The 19,352-nt window shown below is 48.5% G+C and overlaps 1 protein-coding gene across 1 annotated transcript; it reads left to right on the top strand.

The window, feature by feature from the left end:
* Positions 1-4,047: 4,047 nt before the first annotated feature.
* Positions 4,048-18,642, top strand: ZNF469 (zinc finger protein 469). Its single transcript, XM_051974803.1, has one exon. It carries the CDS (start codon positions 4,253-4,255, stop codon positions 17,105-17,107), a length of 12,855 nt encoding a protein of 4,284 aa, XP_051830763.1. The 5' UTR covers positions 4,048-4,252; the 3' UTR covers positions 17,108-18,642.
* The last annotated feature ends 710 nt before the right edge of the window (positions 18,643-19,352 follow it).

The following is a 19,352-nucleotide window of genomic DNA, read 5'->3' as shown; positions in this document are numbered from 1 at the left end:
TAACTTAGACAATCTATGAAGCTCTTCTGAGAATAATGATTTAAAGTAGGAAAGGGGAACCTTTTCTTTGCCGAGGACCATTTGGATATTTATAACATCATTTTCAGCCAAAGAAAATTATCAACTTGTAGAACTCAAACAGTGAGAAGCTGTTTGGTTCATTATCATCTGTGATTGTCTTAGTAAATGATTTCATAGGATTTATGTGGCCCACAGGCCTAACATTTCTCACCCCTCTGATAAATGATAAAATAAATTGCATAGCATTGCAAAGGAAATCAATTATATTAAAGTATAGTTATCAACATTTTAAAATAAATTCATAGACTTCTGAAATCTGTCTTGTAATACCTTAAGGATTCGTGGACTCCAGATGAAAAATCCCTGCTCTATCACTTTGGAGCAGAAGGTTTTTGTCCACTCATTTTCATTGGACATGTAAAACATCTATAGCTAGAACCATAACTAGGAATTCTTGCACTTACAATAAATTAATTTGGGGGGGGTGATGCATGATCTAAATTAGGGTCACCAAACTTACCGATATCTGAAATATTTTTGAACACACACCTTCAATTTATTAAAAAACTGAAATGCATCTGTAAACTTATTGATTGAAAATACAGTTTATGAATCTTCCATATCTGCTCATCTAAAACTCTTGTCCATGTCCTTTCCATAAGTACATCATAAGGACCCAAACAATAAGCTAAGACCTTCCTTATTTTCCCCAATATTAAAATAGTATCAATGGAGCACTCCATCTAGACTGTTTAGAATTTCTTTTCTTCCTATTGCTTTGATTTATTCTTACTCTTTTTTTCTTTAGAATTCCTCATTGGTTATATAGGACTAACCTCATGTGGTGGATATAAACAAATTTCAACTCTCAATAGGAAGGAAGGAAGGAAAGGAAAAGAAAAGAAAGGAAAGGAAGAAGGGAGGGAGGGAGAAAAAAGTAGGGAGGGAAGAAGTGAGGATGAAGGAAGAAAGGAAAGGAGAAAAGAAGGAAAGAGGAAGGGAGAGAGAGGGAGGTAGGGGAAAGGGAGAAAAGGAGGATGAAGGGAGAGGAGGAAAGAAGAAGCAAGAGAGTGAGGAAGGGAAGAAGGGAAGAAAGAAAGGAGAAAAGGAAGAAGAAGGTAAGGGGGAAGAAGAGGAAGAAAGAAAAAAAGAAGGGAAAACAGTGGAAGGAAACATTTATTAAGCGCCTATTATATACCAGGCACTTTGCTAAGTATTCTATATATATTATTTCATTTGAGCTTCAAAACATCCCTAGGAGATAGATGCTATCATTATCATCCCTGCTTTGCAGATGGAAAAAAAATATGGTAAATAGAAATAAAATGACAACGAAAGATCGCAGAGCTAAAATGTCTCTGAAGTTAGATTGCATTCATATCTTCCTGACTGTGGACTCAGGACTCTACCCACTACACTGCAATAGCTTGGCTCCAGAAACTATAATCTGTAAGCCTCTTCATTTCTGTGCTTTTTGATACTTTCGTCATTCCTTCTTAACTGAGCTGAGACTAAGATTCAGTGAGATAAGAAACTAGTTTGTTTGCAGTATGTTGCTGGGTACTTTCTGATATTAATTTTTATAACCACTACTAATAAAGATCAAATGAAAGAAAACTATTAGAAAACTTAAAAAGGCAATTGATGACTCAATTCTACACTCCCCTCCTCCACAAAAAAAACGAAACAGTCTCAATCAACACCACCCATGCCTCCCCTAAAAGTTGATAGAATAGGCAGAAATTTTAAGCAGTTTCCTGAGGTGGAAAAAAATCTTAACTGTAAGAAGGACTTTGTCAACTTAACTAAACAAGAAGGTATGGGACTGAGCAGAGAACAAAATGCAGCTAAGGAATGGGCTGAAATAGAAGGGGATTCCTACAGGAGCGCTGGAAGCTGGAGCAGACACCATTGTATCCTTGGTGGTATCACTGCCTGCCTCCCAAGCTTCCATCTCTGCTTAGACCAGTCCTTCAAGGTCAAACCCAAGTGCTATTATTGACCTTATGAGCGTCGTTTGCCTTTTTATGCCCCAGAGTTTCCTCTTCTGAACAGTGAACAGTTGGCCTTGTTATGGGGGAGCAATGATGGTGGATTGCTGGCCCCACTACCTAGCCATGGGATAGTGATATCCGGGATGACTGAAGTTGCCGAGCCAAGCCCTACTCTTCTTGTCCCACGGTCAAGAGGGCAACCTATAGCCTTGGTCTGGGCTTGATGGGAGAAATACCCCAAGAAGTGGTCATGGTTTCTTTCTCATGTTAAATCTAGATTTGTCTGTATGTATGTGTATGTGTGTGCTGATGCAATAGGAGAAATAGTAGGAGTTCTCACTAAATGTTTCTAGTCAGAAGTGGAAGGGAGTAGAGAAAGAAAATGTTGGGTTGTTATGGTGAGGGTTGGATATGTTCCATATTCCCATCATCTGATTGGCTGTGTGTATACTTCCATGGATGGTTTCACCTAGGAAGTTCTGAACACCTGACTTTGAAGATCATTAGTCTACGGTGAGAGTGAACTTCAAGGGAAAAAAGGGCTGTTGAGTGACAGGTCTAAAGGAAGGTCTCAAAGTGACTTTGGGGATCAAAGACGCTCCTGCCATGAGTATGAATATGAAAGGAGCTAGCCAACCTTAGAAAGGGTCCCAAACAATGTTCTTGTCTTCATTTAAATTTTATAGACCTGTGGGGCAGGTTGGTTATTGGTCAGCATCTTCATTCTATAGATGAGTTGAGTGATTTATTCAAAGTCACAGGGGTGGTAGTTGGGAGAGTTAGGGGTCTAAAGAACATGGGCCTCCTGACTCCCATGCAATGCATTTCCCACCACACCTTGCTGCCTCCTGGGCATCTCACTCTGAAAAAAAGAAGCTAGTATGATGGGGCATGGGTGGGTGCGGAGTAGTTGGGGGAAGGGGTAGGTGGGCCACATATGTTTACAACTTTAGGCTGGAGCTAATGTCTGGCTTCTTTTCTTTAGTGGGAGTGGGGAAAGATACCTACACTGACACATACCTCAGGGAGAGGCTACCTTCATCACCTGGGCCTTGGGTTGCCAACCTTCCAGATCTGATGGTTGTCAAGACTCTCCCAGAGCCTGACTTTTTGGGGGACCTGCTGTCCCCAACTTGCTTTCTGGTTTGAGCACCCACCTAAGGATCAGCTGAGGGATTAGTAGTGGTGAAGCATCCCCCTGCAACAGTACATTAAGCTTTAGTCCTAGTCATTTCCTGTCCTCCTCTGCTTTTTTTCACTATGCTCTCAGAAACCCTCCTCCACTGTTAACAAACTCCCTTCATCTTAGAAGAATCAGGGCTTTGACTTGCCTCTAATCACACAGCTAGTAAGCACCAGAGGCAAGATTTCACTCTGATCTTCCTGACCTCCAGTCACCTAACTGCCTCCAAAAATAGTCCTGAATTTGCCTTTAAGTTTCATGGGTTTGAATCCTGTCTCTAATACAATCTGTCTGACCTTGAACATGTAAGTCACAGCCTTCATAAGCCCCAATTTCTTCATCTATAAAAAGACAGGATTGAACTAAGTGACCTCTGAGATCCTTTCCAGGTATCTCTGATCCCAGGTAGTAGAGTGTTAGAAAGGACCTTGGACAGCAGCTAGTCCGGTGCCGTCTGGACTCCCACTGGATTAAGTGCCTCCCTTGCAGAGGGTCCCAAAGCCCATGAGCGACAGAATTGCGACTGTCTGACGTCGCATGGTTTGGTTTCATTGGCTAGGTGTCTAGATGGATGGCTAGAGCCCCAGGGCTGGAGTCAAGGAGAACTGAACTTAAACTGTGGGAACCTGAGCAAGTTACTTCAGCCTTCTCAGCCTCAGTTACCTCATCTGTACAAAGGTAATCACCACCATCACCACCATCACTTACCCTCCAGGATTGTTGTGAGGAGCACACAAAAGCGGGAGCACTTTGCAGTCCCGGAGAGGGTTATGCTGTCCCCCAGCCACCTGCTCGTTTACGTGTTTCCCGCACTAACCGATGCTATCCTCTCGTTTCAGGCTCTGTCTGGAAGTATGAGAACGGCCTTTGTCTTAGTTGCCAACCCACGTTTTTGGAGCGGTGAGGATGTAAGCAGGGTCGGCTCCCGGTTCCTCTGGCTCTGGAGCCCCCTCTGAAATACTTGAAAGTGAGGGACCATGCCTGGAGAGAGAGAGTCCATTGCTGAGGATCCCAGGGCTGCCGTTCCCTTCTAGCCCTGCCCTTCCCCAGTACCATGAAGGGAGAGACGCAGCATGTCTATTCCATCAAGGATCCTGAGCCCAGCTCCAAGGAGCAGGAAAAGGACTTTGAATGTCGTGGGAGTTTGGATGGAGGGGACCTCGACCATCCCCAGCCTGACGGACTGCCCAAGGCCACCTCGCCCTTTAGCATCAAGGACAAAGAGCCTCACAGCCAAAGGGAGGCTGTGATCAGGCCGCAGCAGGCCGGGAAGATCGACTTCAAGTCCCTTCACAACAGGCCCAAACTGCTGAGTGACGGCCCGTGGAGCGCCGGGAAGGGGACGCTCCAGTCTCCCACGGGGAAGAGCAGGGTCCGGGATAAAACCCGGCGGTCCGCGAGGGGGGAGCGAGGCCATCAGCAGCTCTACAGGCTCACCATCGCCAACTCCCGCGCCAACCCCACCATCGGCATTGCCTACCCACAACAGAAAGTGACGCCGCCAAAAAAGTTGGAGGTCGCCAAGAGCCCCGCGTCGGGAAGCTACCGGTTCAACGTCCCCAGCATCCCGGAGCGCGAGGCCGAGCTCCGGCAGGAAGAGGCCGGCTTCGGCAGGTACTTCCCGGAGGCTCCCTCCAGCCTTACCTCCACCAACTATACCTCACAGGCCCCAACCACCACCCACCCACACCACAGCAGGAAGGACCCGCAGCCGGCGGGCCCTCCGCAGGACAGCCCCAGCCTGGGCAGGCCGCCGCACTACTTGGAGTTCCAGGTAACCAGGGCCGACTCCTGGCCTTCCCCGGAGAAGAGCTTCCCAGGTGCTAACTATGACGTGGCCCCCGCCAAGCCGTGCCCCTTCCCCGAGAGCAGCAAGTCCAGCGCCCACTGTTTCGTGCCATTCCCATACCCATTCCAGGTGTCCGAGCCCTTCCCCGTCGAAGCCCCCGGCCACGACTACGTGGGGGCTTCCCTGGCAGCTCACCACGGGGGGTTCGTCTTCCACGCGTCCCCCAGGGACTGGCAGGAGGACCTGCTGGCCAAGAGCTCCTTTGACGGTTTGTCCCAAGAAGGCCAGGCCTATTCGCTCCCCTCGCAGGCGGCTCCCTTCCTGCACCCACAGGCCCACGGGGCTCAGCTGTCGTCACCTCTGCCCTGCTACAAGGGCCACGGAGACCCTCCCCCCGACCCAAATGGTGCTATCTCTTCCTCTGGTGCTAACGACCAAAACCCGACTCCATTCTTGGAAGGCCAAGGCATTTTCTCGACAAGTTTACACGGTAGCACGCCCAAAGCCGTCACAAAGAGGCAGTCCTCCGCCAAACACAGAGTCCCCAGCCCACGAACGCCGGCGCCGAGCAGTGCTCTGAGAAGGAACGTACCACAGAACGCGCTCCCCCAAGTGCACTTTCCCAACAAAGTCTTCGGAGGTTCCCCGGCCAACGGCATGAGCCCCGCGCCCGTGCCCTTGGATAAGGAGAGTTCCACAGTGACCGAGGGCCACCCCAAGGTGGCCCCGCCATGGGACGGAGGCAATAAGACGTTTACTACCCTAGACTCGAATTCGGCACTTTATTCCACCACCGCTGCTGCTGCTGCTGCTGCTCCCGGGGTCGGGAACCCGTTCCCCTTTGAATGCCAGACTGGTCCTGAGCAGAGGCCCCCTGTTCAGAAGGGTGCCCGGGTGCCGTGGCAGCAGATTCATCTCACCTCTGCCATCCCTACTCCAAACAGAATCGAACCCTCCAGACAGTTGAACAGCCCAAAGCTTCCCTTCCCTCCGGGCACATCTGAATGGCAAGGAGTAGGCAAAATGCCCAAAACAGCCCCGCTGTCAGGCCCTCCAGGCTATCCCGGGAAGATCCGAGGAGCCGGGGAGAAGATCCCAGCCCAGAGAAGCGAACCCATCCAGCTGAATGGGGGTCCTCCGGGGGTGTATGCCTACGAAGGGCTGAAGGAAGCCAGCTCTCCTTCCTGTGATACCAGGACCAAACCCTTGTTCTTTGGGCTAAGCCAGCCTCAGGCTTCACCCAGGAGAGCTTCCAAGCTCTCTCTGGTCCTGCCCTCCCCCGGATTAGTAGCAACTTCTCCAGTCAAATCCCCTCTGCCCTCCCCTCTCCCCAATCCCACAAGCAATAGCACTTGTTCTTCTCTGTCCCCTCTGTCCAACAGTCCTGTCAATCATAGCTCAGAAGACAGCCAGCTCTCGGTCCCACTTGCCCCTTCCTCTTATTTCCAGCCTCCCATTCACCCAAAGGAGAACAGCAAGATTTTCCACTCTGCAGACACATCGAGCGACCTAGCCATTCCTTATCCACCTGAGGCCATTAAGGCCTTTCATTTCCCCACAGATGGACCAAAGGAGGAGAATCTCTTTAAATGCCTTCAGGAGAGTCAGTTTCCCAGAGCAGTCGCTGATATGGGCAAAGGAGGTCTGGACGGCTTTGAAGGGGGTGAGCTGCCCCCTTATTCTTCCCACCACTTCCTAGCCAACTCAATCAGCAGCGCTAGCCTGGACCAACTGGACGTGCTGCTGACCTGCAAGCAATGTGACCAGAACTATAGTAACCTCGCCTCCTTCCTGGAACACCGGCAGTACTGCGGTTTACACTCGGCGTTCCTGGCCGAGATGCGAGACGGGCCGAGACCGGCCGAGGGCCGAAAGCGCCCTCCGGACTCTCTGCGAGCCCCCCAGCCTGGGTCTGGACTCACGGGTCCCAAGGGACCTTCTGATCCCCACTCACATTTGCTCAACCCCAACAAGTCCTCAGACTTCATCTTAGATGGGGAGGGTAAGGGAGAAAGCAAAGAGGACCCTTTAAAGGGAGGCTTCTTTCCAAATAACTTGCCTCTTATGGCTTCTGACTTGGAGATAGAGGATGCCAAGTTGGATAGCCTGATCACTGAGGCGCTGAACGGCCTCGAGTATCAGTCGGACAATCCGGAGATTGATAGCAGCTTTATTGACGTTTTCACCGACGAAGAACTCTCAGCCAACAAAAGTCTGGGCAACAGCCAGTCCTACAAGACCAAGGAAGGAGCAGGACCCGAAAGCAAGGCCAAACACGGGGCCCCGGATGGGGGACAGCCTCCGCCCCCAACCACCAGTCACTGTGAAGAAGGCTACCTGACCAGGCGCAGGAGCCAAAGCAGACTTGCAGAGCAGCCGCCCCCTGAGAAAGAACGGGCATGCAGAGCAAGGGAACGGGGCAGGGGAAAGAGGGTCAGTCTGTATAGGAAAGAACTGACTCCCAGTGAACCCCTGGAGGCGGGAGGGAATAACAAGGTGGGGAAGGCAAGCCGAGGGAGGCCAAGGAAGAAGTTCAGCAAGACGGCCTCTACCCCAACCCCCCCGAAAAGGCCCAGCTCGAGGGAACTCAGAAAGCAACCCCGAAGAAGCAGCCCTGATTCAGACCCCGATGGAGTCGCTAACACACAAACTGGACCCAGGAGTCCCAAGCGGCACAGGTTCTCCAAGAAAGAAGGGAAGAGGAGGAAGGCTCGCAACGGTACCTGGAGCAAAGAACTTATTCATAAAATCGTACAGCAGAAGAATAAGCCACATAAACTACAAGTCAAGAACAGCCGAATCATGCAGTTCTCCCTGGTGACCCCCAAGCCCGTCCCCGTGGCCAAAAGTGGGCAGTTTGGGGAATACGATTATATCTCTGATTCAGATGAGGAAGGAAGAGGATGTTCCCTGGGGGCATCCAGGAAGAGACAGCTGGAAAATCCCAGCATCAATGGCAAGCCCAGACATACCTTTTTAAGACAAAATCAAGGAGAGAAGAATTCAGGCCAGAAACGGGGAGGAAAGAGATATCAGGATCCCCAGGAGGACCCAAGTGATGAAGCAGCGAATAAGGAAGAGATTGTGTCCTTGAGCCCGGAGAATATTTGCCAGCCTTCCCCTGCTGATGATCAAAGCCCTTATCCAGCCAGCAAGATAGAAAAGCAGTCCCAAAGCACCGAGAAGGGAAATTCTGACACTGAAAAGGAAAGCATCCAGGAGATAAGGAGCCCAAGTGATTCTGGTAATGCTTTGCCTCTTCCCATCCCAGGACTTCCACAGCTTCCCAACCATGGGGACCCTCCAACAGAAAACTACCCTGTGTTAGAAGATTTTCCCAAGAAGAGCAAAAGAGCCGGCTTGGCCAAAGTCTCGTCAGCCAAACTCCTACCAAGTGGCAAGTCCAGTTTTTCACCGACCAATTACATAAATGAAAATGGAAGAGCTATGACAGCAGAAAAAACAATGCTGAGCAAAGATATTATCAGCTCCACGTCCAGTCAGATTGGCAGCGATGAAAAAGCGGCCTCCGAGTCCAAGATGGGAGGAACCCATGTTGATGTGGTACCTCCGGAAATCTCCGAAAGCCCAGCTCTCTCCGCTTTGCAAGACACCGTCCATAATATCGAGCCTCCATTTTCTCCTTTCGATGAGGACCCTCTGAAGTACCAAACTGGAGAATTAATTAATCCACCACAGGTTTCAAACTCTCTGGATCTCGGCTACACAGAAGCCAATATGGAATTCTTAAAGAACCACGACTCCAGTGCAGACGCTAAAGACTTTGCCATCCCCACTGGCTGTTACGATGGGGATCCTCTCGAGATTATGCTCTCTAGCAAAGGGCATGATTCTTATGAGAGCGCCACTAATGAAACATCCCCTGGGCAAAAGGATTTATCGGGTCATTTCGATGGTGACCTGTATTCGAAACCTTTAGTTCTGGCGTCATCCCATGGAGACAACATGTATTTAGGTCAGGATGACTCCAGCTCGAATGCCTTTGAGCCCGGACCCTCCAAGATCCCACCCTACACAACAGAATCTGAACCGGGCAAAGTCTCTCCCCCGCTGAGCTTTGATTCATCATCTATATTCAGTAGCCTGCCGGTGGCCGGATTTGACACACCTCTCTACGGCAGCATATCCCCCAGCAAGGTCAGCTATATTCCTTTTGCCTGCGAGAGCAGCTCCCCAAGCAAATCCACTGAGCTTGAGCCACAGTACCCACCATTTCTCCATGAAAAGGACTGGACTCTGGAAGAAGTATCGCCAGTCCTGTCAGATGACATGGGCCATTTTCATGACCTTTCAGTGGAAAAATCATTAGATAAAAAATTTCCTGATGAAATAACTGTAACTCATAGTCCAATCCCATTACCAGGAAAGATAGAAGACTATAGTGTACCTTTTATGAATAACATATCAGAGGATGAGCTGGAAATCAAGCGATTGGTCACAGAACTGGAAAGTGAACTTCAAACTAGCAAACTTGACGATGCAGCGCCTGGCGTCCTACATTCTCCTGAGCACTTTATTGCTTTGGATGCACCTGAAACAACAAAACCGTTTTCACCTTCACCTCTAGAACAAGAATCTGAACACGAGAAGCATTTGTTCTTAACCCATGAGCTCACCCATCTTGAGGACACAAATCTTGTAGCACCCACAAGTCCCAGTGGAACAGATCCAGGCGAGGACAAAGAAGTGGCCAGTATGGATGGAGACTATGGAAGTCATCAGGAAAGCTGGCCGTGTACCATATCATTTGACCCACTGACAACAAGCATGTCCCCGAATGCACATGAAGATACGGTCACTATAGATCCTTTTGGTTCCCCCTTGACTTGTGACCAGTTTCAGCTCGAGCTCCAGGAAACTGATATTTCAAAGCAGACCAGCTGCTCTGAGATCGAAAATGAATCCCTCATTAGTGCTGATCCCCCCTTTTCTGATGTGTCTGAAAACCCAGAGCCTTTAGCCTCTGCAGAAAGCTTGACAAAGAGCAGCCCCATCAGAGAATCTATGAGTTCTGAAAATGAGGAAGCTAGCAAAATAACTAAACAGGATCCTCTACAACTTCTCCCAGGAAAAACTAGAGAAGACATGTTTCCAGAAGCCCATGAGATGTCTCAAACACTCAGTGAGCCACCTGAGCTAGAAGCATTTGACAATCCGGTAACCTTTTTGAAATCTGAAATGGTTTTTCAGGATGATAGAGTTCCAGTTCTGGAAACCACTTCATCTTTGGATGCCGGAAATTTCAACACCTCAGAGGAAAATGCTTTAAAGAAAGCAAATAGGGCAGAAACTCCTAAGAGCACAGTCAGCTCCCAGCCCAGTGAAGAGGATCCTATATTGGAGGGGAACAAGGAAGGCATGGCTTCCATCTCCTATTCGCCAATGTCAATCTGTGAGAAGACTGGCAACCCAAAAGCTTCATTATTTGAGGTGCTGAGTTTGGACAAAGATCCAGCTTGTGGTGATGAAATAGAACTAGTATCCCAGGGTTCAATAGCAAATCCCCTACAAGAGCTCCAGCTCTTTGTGGCCAGGACAGTCCAAAATAATGAGGAAGAAAAAATGCCCTCTTGCCTCACAGAGCTACTCTCTGCCAGTCTCCAACTCCCAAGCACCAGCTCTCCTGATCTGAAAGAGGAGAGTCAGGAAGATGGGCACATGGATTGTAACTGCAGCAATGATGATGGAATCATGGAAGATGGGCAGATAGCACCTCTAACCCCCACAGTAGGAATTCAGCTGTTCGCAGAGACAGGTGATGATCTGGATTTACTCAGTGAAACAGAATCATTCTCTTTAAAGCAATCCATAGTGGGGAGTCCCGAGGCACAGAATCATGTAACGCAGCTACATCAGAGTCCAGAACCGCATGATCTTCACATCTGCTTAGATGGTGTCTCACAAAACACCAGTTCCATCCCATTTAGTGACACTTCTAACTTCCCAGTGGCCAAATTAACAAAAAGGGAAGATCAACCTAATAGAGACCTAGAGCAAGACCACGGCATTGCAACCTGGACATTGAAAAAGCATCAAAAATTCTCACTAAGCCCTATCTCTCTTGAGAGAGAGGAACTGGGTGATCCAATCACAGAGATACTGGGCAAAGGCAATGCTTTGGGGAAGGAGGAGAAGCAGTTACCCTCTGCTAAAAAAAGCAAAAGGACCCCTGAGAAATTGTTTGATGGGCTAACAGTACTGCCTGCTTATTCCCCAAGCTCCAAGCACCTCTTGGAGAAGGACCACTGGAAAAACCAAACAATTTCAGGATCATTTTCAGAAGAAGCCAGTATCTCTCCAAAGAAGCACCTTCAGACCCCTCTCTCAGGGGAAGACTCAGCCCTCGATCTTCCTTTGCAGGCAACAGTTTCTGGCCAGGAATGTGTACAGAGTAATGGAGCTGAAGACCTCTTGATTACTGTGGATCCTCAAGCTGAAAAAGATGACTATGGTGTCCTGCTACATGATCCAGAGAGGAAATCAACTCTTTGGTCTTTGGAGAAAACCATCTATGATCCTGAGAAAAGTCTAAAATGTGGCCCTGCACAGAGCCCAATAGAAAAGAATACCAGTGAAGATGTTCATTTAACTCGGCCATTATTTCAGGACCAGATCATCAGGCTCTCCCTTCCACAAGTTGCAGATGGCAATGGCAAATGCTGTGCAGAGGAGGACATTTTAAATAACCAAGTGGAGGCTGGAGAAGAGAAACCGAGGACCTCTCCTAATCCCTTTGACCCCAGTCATGCTATTTCATCTCCATTGGCAGAAGATGTCTCCCCAAAAGCACCAATGCATGACTCCACCATTTCCTACATTTCCCACTTGGGTCAGGATGATGTCAGAAGAACATCCTTGAAATGCACCTGCATAGGGTTGGAATGCCCCCACCATAAGGAAAACCAATCAAGATCCCTCCCCGATGTAACTCTCAATATTCACTCCAAAGAGGAAATTGAAGTTTACCCAGAGGGTCTCAGGCACTCTCTGTTTAGCGAGGAAACTAAAGTAGATCAAATGCCCATTTCTCAGCAAGAAAAAGAAGCTAAAAACAATGAAAAGAAGTTATATTCTGTAACTGTGGACCCTAAACTTACAAAGATGCCTGAAACCAACATTGGGGATCCAGAGGATGCCTATCTTTTGGCAGCAACAGCAGTGAGCTCCTTCAATTCTGCTTCTCCGAGTATGGACCCAAGAAAGGACAGTTTAAGCACCGGTCCTTCTAAAAGTCAAGGAAATGAGCCGCCAGAATCTTTCATCGGTGATGTGCAAAGCCACCTGGATCCCGTCCCAGAAAAGAGTAGATTTAAAAAGAAGCCACCACCTTTGAGGAATGGCCAATGGAAAAGAAACCCCCCCCAGTCAAATGAGCTACAAGTCACATGTGATATCTGCTCCTTGTCCTTCAAATCCAAACCCGGCTTGATGAGACACAAAGCTGTGAAACATCGGATAAAGAATGATGGCCCCTCGCAGCCAAATAAAACAACCAGATCGAGCTCTGCTCCTTTGGAAAAAGGACCAAAAATATCAAGACACTCTAAGAAAAGCCTAAGGGCCATAACAGTGAAAGAGAAGGCATGTGATTCCCTAATCAACAGCAGCCCTACTCTTGGACCACCTCTGGAGGAGGAGTCCAACACCCAAGAACACCAGGAGGTCAGTCCAGGGCTAAGTAGCCTCAGGGTTGCAGCTCCTCCAGTGACCCCAAAACTCCTGCACTCGGACTTGGTGGATGACAAAACAAAGATACAACCTCAGGACCTGGAGTCTGGGAAATCAGACAGATCCCACAGAAGGAAGCCCAGTCCTAAAAAATTAGACAGGAGGCGAAAAGGTAGGAAGCGCCAAAGCAAAGAACCTGCAGGCTTAAGCAGTGATTCGGAAGGGAAATTAATTCAAGGAGTGAGAAAAAAGCAAGTGAAAAGATTCCCCAGGAAAAAGGGATGCTTTGAGGATTCTGACTTAGAGAAGAGTATCCCAGAAGTTGCTCCGGATGTGAGTTTAGCTAGACCTGACTCAAGTTCATCATCTACCATTGCCAGTTATCCTGGGCAGCCAAAAAGTTCCCTCTCGCCACCAGGAAAAGACTGGTCTTATTCATCTCTCAGCGCCAAACCAGTCCAAGAGACTTTCGAGGATGTGGCTGAAATGGGAAGTCAGATACTATTCACAGAAGAGACACTTGGCCAAAAGACCATCAGTGATTTGATAGGTGGTCAAGGGAGGATGGAGAGCCTGTCTGCAAGAGATCATGTTCAGATTTCAGAGGAATCCTGGGAAAACAATTTTCTGAGACCCAAAGAGGAAGGGCTGTGCGACGTTTACAATGAGATGAATGAAGATACTCGTGGTACAAATGTAGAGGAATACATCATGGAAAGAAGGAAGTTAGGAGATGGCCCATTGGGAAAGTGTGATTTGCCCTTGAAACAGGAACCCTTAAGTCCTGCTGAGCCAGACATGCCCTTAGCAGCTTCAGATCCGGAAGTGTCAATCACCAGTCTACCCCCAGTCTTCTCAGAGAATGCTGTGATGGACTCAGAAGCCCAGCGGGAGGGGGAGCAGGGCAAAGAGTCCTTTGCCAAAGATCAGACCAAAGTGGACCTCCAGCACTTATTTGATGATGATGCGACGTTTTCCCTCCTCTTTCCAAGGGACGATCACTTCTCCCGGAGGAAGTGCACCCGTGTTTATGGGAAAGGGCCCAAGAAACCCAAACCAGTTATAGAGACCAGTAGCCAGGTGGTGGGGTCCACAGAGATGTTCTCCATCCGCCTGCCCTCAGATCTCAGTGATACCGACTCATTCTGCGTCACCCAGGAGGACCCCTGCAGTTACGAGTCCATGTCTTTCCACGATGCCTTTTCCCTGGACATGTGCCAGGGGAATGACGCCTGGTCTCTGAGTCCCGGCTTAGGGACTCATAAGCCGGACGGCGAAACAGACAGGGACCACAAAATGGGCCTCAATCTGGATGATGATGAAATGCTGACCTATCTCTGCCCAAACAACAGGCTGGAGGCCATCCCCAGCTTACACATATCGCCGGCTGTTTGGAATGACCTGGAAGTCCTGGATCACTGTAACGAGATGCCTTTCAAGTCGCCTTTGGAAGCCAAGACCGAGTATTCTCTGGGAGAAGCGAGCCCGGAGCCCCCAGAGCTGGAGGTGGAGACCTACGCCGGCCATCTCCAGAGGAACCCCAGCTCCCCGGACCTTCATCCCATCGACATCGAGCTGCTGAGCACCAAGTTTGAGATGAGAGACATGCATTTCTTTAGCACCTGTGAAGACTGTTCAGGCCAGTCCAACCCAAGCACTTTAAGTTTCAAGAAGGTGAATGAACACACGCAACCTAACAAAGCAAAAGAAGAGGAAGGGAAAAGGGGCAGGAGTCGCAGCGACCTGACCATCAAGACCCGGGAAAAGCACTACAAGTGCAAAGTGTGCTTCCAGTGGTTTCTCACCCTGGGAGAGCTGGACTTCCATAAGCTCACTCACAACCCGTCTCCTCCCCCGACATGCTACATGTGTGTCCAGCGCAAGTTCAGTTCCAGGGAGCAGCTGAAGGAGCATTTAAAAGGAAAGCATGCGAAAAACAAGGTAGGTCTTTGGGCCTGCGGCATGTGCCTGAAGGAGATCTCGGACGTCTGGATGTACAACGAACACCTCCGGGAGCACGCCGCCAAGTTTGCCCGGAAAGGTCAGGTTCAGAAGTGCATGACAGGGTTGCCCCCCTGCTTTGGAGAGGACAGTGCAGTCACTCAGTTTCTGAACACCATCATGAATCGGAAGCCCAAGCCCTCCCGGGGCAAGCGCTCTGCTAGTAAGAACAAAGACCCCAAAGTTCAAGAACCCAAAGGAAGTCCGGATATCGCTGAAGGCAGCGGCAAGAACAAGCCCTTGGCTCAGACCAACGCTGCCACCAACAGCAGCTTCCCTGCCGCAGCCACCACCTTATCCGGCTCTTCCAAAGTAGGCTCTCCTGATCCCGGACCTCCTGGCGAGCTCCCTTCCAAAGTGGTCCCCATGCACCCGCAGTGCAAAGACCCTTCCAGGGATTGCCACCACTGTGGAAAGCAGTTCCCCAAGCCCTTCAAGCTCCAGCGCCACCTGGTAGTGCACAGCCTTGAGAAAATCTACATGTGCACCCGGTGTCCCAAGTTCTACAAGGAGACCCGAGAGCTCCGGAGCCACCTGAGCCAGGAGCACGGTGTGAAGGAGAAGCCGGACATCAAGCACACCACGCTGTACGCGTGCGAGCTCTGTGCCGACGTCATGCACGTCATCAAAAAGTCCTTCATCTGCAGCACGTGCAATTACACCTTCTCCAAGAAGGAGCAGTACGAGCGACACATGGAGAAGCACCTCGCCGAAGGCAACCGGACTTTCAAATTCAGGGGGGTGATGAGACCCGGGGCCAGGGCCAGAGAGGGAAAGGAGAAGAAGAAAAAGGACGTCAGTTCCCAGGAAAGTGTGCCCCCCAACAAAAAGAGGAAGGTTGCACTTCCCAGCTGCCTCCCGGGGCCAGAGGCAGAGGGGATTCCAGCCCCACTAGATCACCATGTGGACAGTAAGCCTGCATCGGGCAACAAGTCTCCCCCAACCCTGCACAAGCCCTTCCCAGAAGGAGCTCCTGGCTCCCTGGCAAGACTGTCCGATGAAGAAAAACCCAAGGACCTGATGGGCTGCTTCTCTGACCACCCAGACACAATGGAAGGCTGTCCCCTTGAGCTCTTGCAGTTACCCCCACCATGCCTCTCCCCTCTCTCAGATACCCCAGAAGAATTCAAGGAGAGCAACAGTATGGCACTGCTTTGTGTACAAGAGCCAAAAGATGATCTCCCTCCAAGCCCTGCTCCTCTTCTAGAAGTGAGCAAGCTGGAACAAGACCTACCTATACTCGCGATTGAAAAGACTGAAGAAGTTGGTGAAAATCTAGCATTTCACCTGGATCCAGTGCAAAGCAGACGCACAAATACTCAAGATAAACCAGCAGTGAATGCTGACAAAGAGACATCTGACCATCCCAGTTCCCCAACGGAGACCCCTTTGGTCAGGACAGAGAAGAAAACCACCACATCACACAGCAACAAGATGGAGGCTCCATGGCCCAAAGAACCACAGAAGGTCCCAAGCAATGGCCTCAATGGAGCCACAATGTCCCAGAAGGAGAGTTCCTTCAGACTTAGTTCTACAAAGGTTCCCCATCCTGCCCAGCCCTTCAAGGATCAAACGGCATCACCAATTCTAAATAAAGTCGCCAAGGACTCAGCCCCCCAGCAGAAAACAACAGCGAACCATGTCCCCAGAGAGGCAACTTCCAGTACACCCGTTAATGAGGATGTACCAAGGCCCCCCACCCTGAAAGCCAAGTCCAACCAGAGTCCTCGTTCTAAGGACAGTATTGGGAGCAGTGTCAAAGAAGGAGGCAGTAGTCAAACAAAACCCACCAGTTCCCAAGTCAAAAGTGAGACAGCAGCAATCTCAACTAAGCCAGACCATAGAGATCTTGGCATATCACCTGACAAGCCAACTTTGAGCATCTCCACCAAAGGCTCCTCCAAGATTCAAAAAGAACATAGGAGCTCGGGACACAAAGGGAGCTTGGGCTCCAGAGAGAACCTCAAGGGTGATGGGAAGAAGAAAACTCCAGAGGTGGGTAGGGACGAAGGCCCAAGGGACTTGAAAAAAGCAGAGTGGACAAGTAATAATAGCTCCATAGCATCCTCCAGAAGGCGTGGGACTCAAGACAACCGAGTCTCCAAATCCCGACCTTCGGGGACAAGCAGCCAGCTCAAGAAAACCGTGCCTGACCCTTACAATCAAAAGAAGATAGAAACTCACCACCACAGAAGGAATGCCAAATGCAAAAAAGGGATCTTGGGGAAATCTTTCCGGGAAGTGGTGCCCAAAGGAACTCCCTCGACCCTCCATAACACTCTCAAGAGGAGTAGAACTGTCCAAGGTGCTAAACCTGCTGAAACTCATAAGTATAGGACAGTTGAATCCCAGAACAATCTCCTAAGCCAACTGTTTGGCCAAAAATTAACTAGCTTTAAAATTCCTTTAAGAAGAGATACTTCTGAGTAATTTATGAAAGTGACTTGTACTGATCCTCAGCTGCCATCGCAGGGTTGGTGAGGGGAAAAAAATGATCAAAGCATTACGTTCATTTGTGTAGCATGGTTTCTCTGTCTAGTTTAAATGAACTTGCACTGCTATCTCTGTGAAATAGTTTGCTTTGTGTCTACTAATCTTTTTTTTAATTCACCTGATTTATCATGCAAATGCTGGGACTTTGATGTCTCCAATGATTCCATGAACTAAAATTGTAATCGCTTTGGGCAGCCTGAATTGTCAAGAGCAATTCCTTTCTTGCAGAAGTGCTGAGGTTACAAGGGTACAGGCCGATCTCGGCTATCCTTGGAGACTGTGTCTGTGTTATCTTTATACAAAGTACTTGAAGAGATGAACTTCATTCCATGTGCGTCTTATTCATAAGGTGCAGTACACTGTAGAAAGCAAACGTTCAACGATTTTGCACAAATTATCCTGTACAATTCGTTTAATTAGAAACTGACAAAGCAGTACATTTTTATTATTGTTGTTATTGTTGTTGTTATTAAAACTACAACACCCGGCCCTGTAAATGAAATTGGAGGGAGGGTGCACAGCTTTCTGTTTAAAACAGTCATTCCCAAGGGATTCCTTCCCTGCATAGCAAAGTTATCCCATTCTAGCTTTGACATTGTGTGGGCCCTCTCATTTCAGACAGCGGTACCATTATTTGACCACTGTAAATGCTGCCAATGGATGGATGGGAAATGCCAGTTGACTAAAACCGCACCTTGAAATTTGTGACGAACTTTTTTTCCATTTGGAAAATGGAGAGAACTGGGCTCACTTGCCACCACTGACTGGTGTTGTCTCCACAGTCCCCGAAAGCACCAGTTTGAACCTCTCACTGTATAGAGTAAGCAGCTCTAAGCATCAGCTTTCTGACTATGCAGTACCCGGTACTATTTTCATTTTTTAAATGTGAATACAGACTTCCTTGATTTAAAAGAAAAAGAAAGTGGTGGAGAGGAGATGAGGTCTAAGAGTGACCAGTGGGACACAATTTGGGCCTGTACTGAAGGGAAATGAGAGAGACTGATGAGATCCTAGATGATGTCCCATTGTACTGGTCCCTCCACCACATCACGCTCACTTAAGGTTCTGTCATATTTCGCAGAGGTTACACCCAGGCTCTGCGGTTTGAAAGAAAAACTCAGGTGAAAAGCAGCCTATGAAAGAAATGACCTAGGACTGCTTTTCCTGAGCTCCCAGATCAAGGAGGTGTATTTATGCACTGACACAATACAGAGTAGTTGGCACCTGGCCTTTTTAAAGATTTAAAAAGAGAAGGAAAAAAAAGAAGCTTTATTCTGTTCATGTGTATCTTTAAGATTCATTGTAATGTATTAAAAAAATTTTACCTTGGGTGCAATGTCTATGTCAAAAGTTTTTATTTTGATATTTTGTCAAAGAGAGCAAACTGAGCAAAAGTTGCCTTTTATGATGTTGTATGTGTGCTATCAAAAGTGCCTGTTTAATATTGTTAAATAAAGTATGAGATGGAACTAGGAAGTTGTCCTGGAAAACACCCACACACACCCCCAAAACACAAGATCTACAGCTCTCATCCTGCAAATACATACCAATATTTTCATCAAAATTCCCCCATTTGCTTAATTTTTTTGAGCCACTCTTCTCATTATTCCTCATCCTCCCTCCATTAATTCTCCAGAATAGTCAAAGAAATTGTTCTCTACGGAGACATTTTAAAAGACTGCTGGAAAACTAAATATCTTTTTTTATAAAGAATCTAGTGAGGTCCCTGTTTTTAAACTACCCTCCTGCCAGACCCTAGGAGCCCTCTTGCCCACGGTAGCACCAATACTTACATGACAGCCACAATGAGGAAAAGCTGAAGCTGTGGGTTTTCAGTGGCTTAAGAATACTCATGAGTGACATTCACACATTATCAGCCCAGAATTCACCATCGCCAATAATTGCAACTTCCTCTTTTGCTAGACCTTTTGTTCAAGCCCAGGGATGGCCCATGGCAAAACTGAGAACTAAACAAAGTTTTTGTCTGGCATTCTTTTTCTGCCCATCCCCACCTCCACCCCCCACCAAGCTATTAGTACCCACAATTCTCTGGTTTTACTCTCCCACTCTGGAAAGCCTCCCTGAAAAATTCCCCAATACCAAAATCAAATTCTTTTTCCCTCTCCACATGGTACTTCACTTCAACAAACACAAACTCCTCCACCCAGAGAAGCTATTCAAT

This window comes from Antechinus flavipes, chromosome 2 (assembly GCF_016432865.1).
Source record: "Antechinus flavipes isolate AdamAnt ecotype Samford, QLD, Australia chromosome 2, AdamAnt_v2, whole genome shotgun sequence".
Taxonomy (NCBI): Eukaryota; Metazoa; Chordata; class Mammalia; order Dasyuromorphia; family Dasyuridae; genus Antechinus; species Antechinus flavipes.
The sequence above is the reverse complement of the archived record's forward strand: the minus strand, read 5'-3'. Positions and strand labels throughout refer to the sequence as shown.

Excerpts from the sequence above, each read along its gene's own strand:
- ZNF469 (XM_051974803.1), top strand. The coding sequence starts at position 4,253 with ATGAAGGGAGAGACGCAGCATGTCTATTCCATCAAGGATCCTGAGCCC.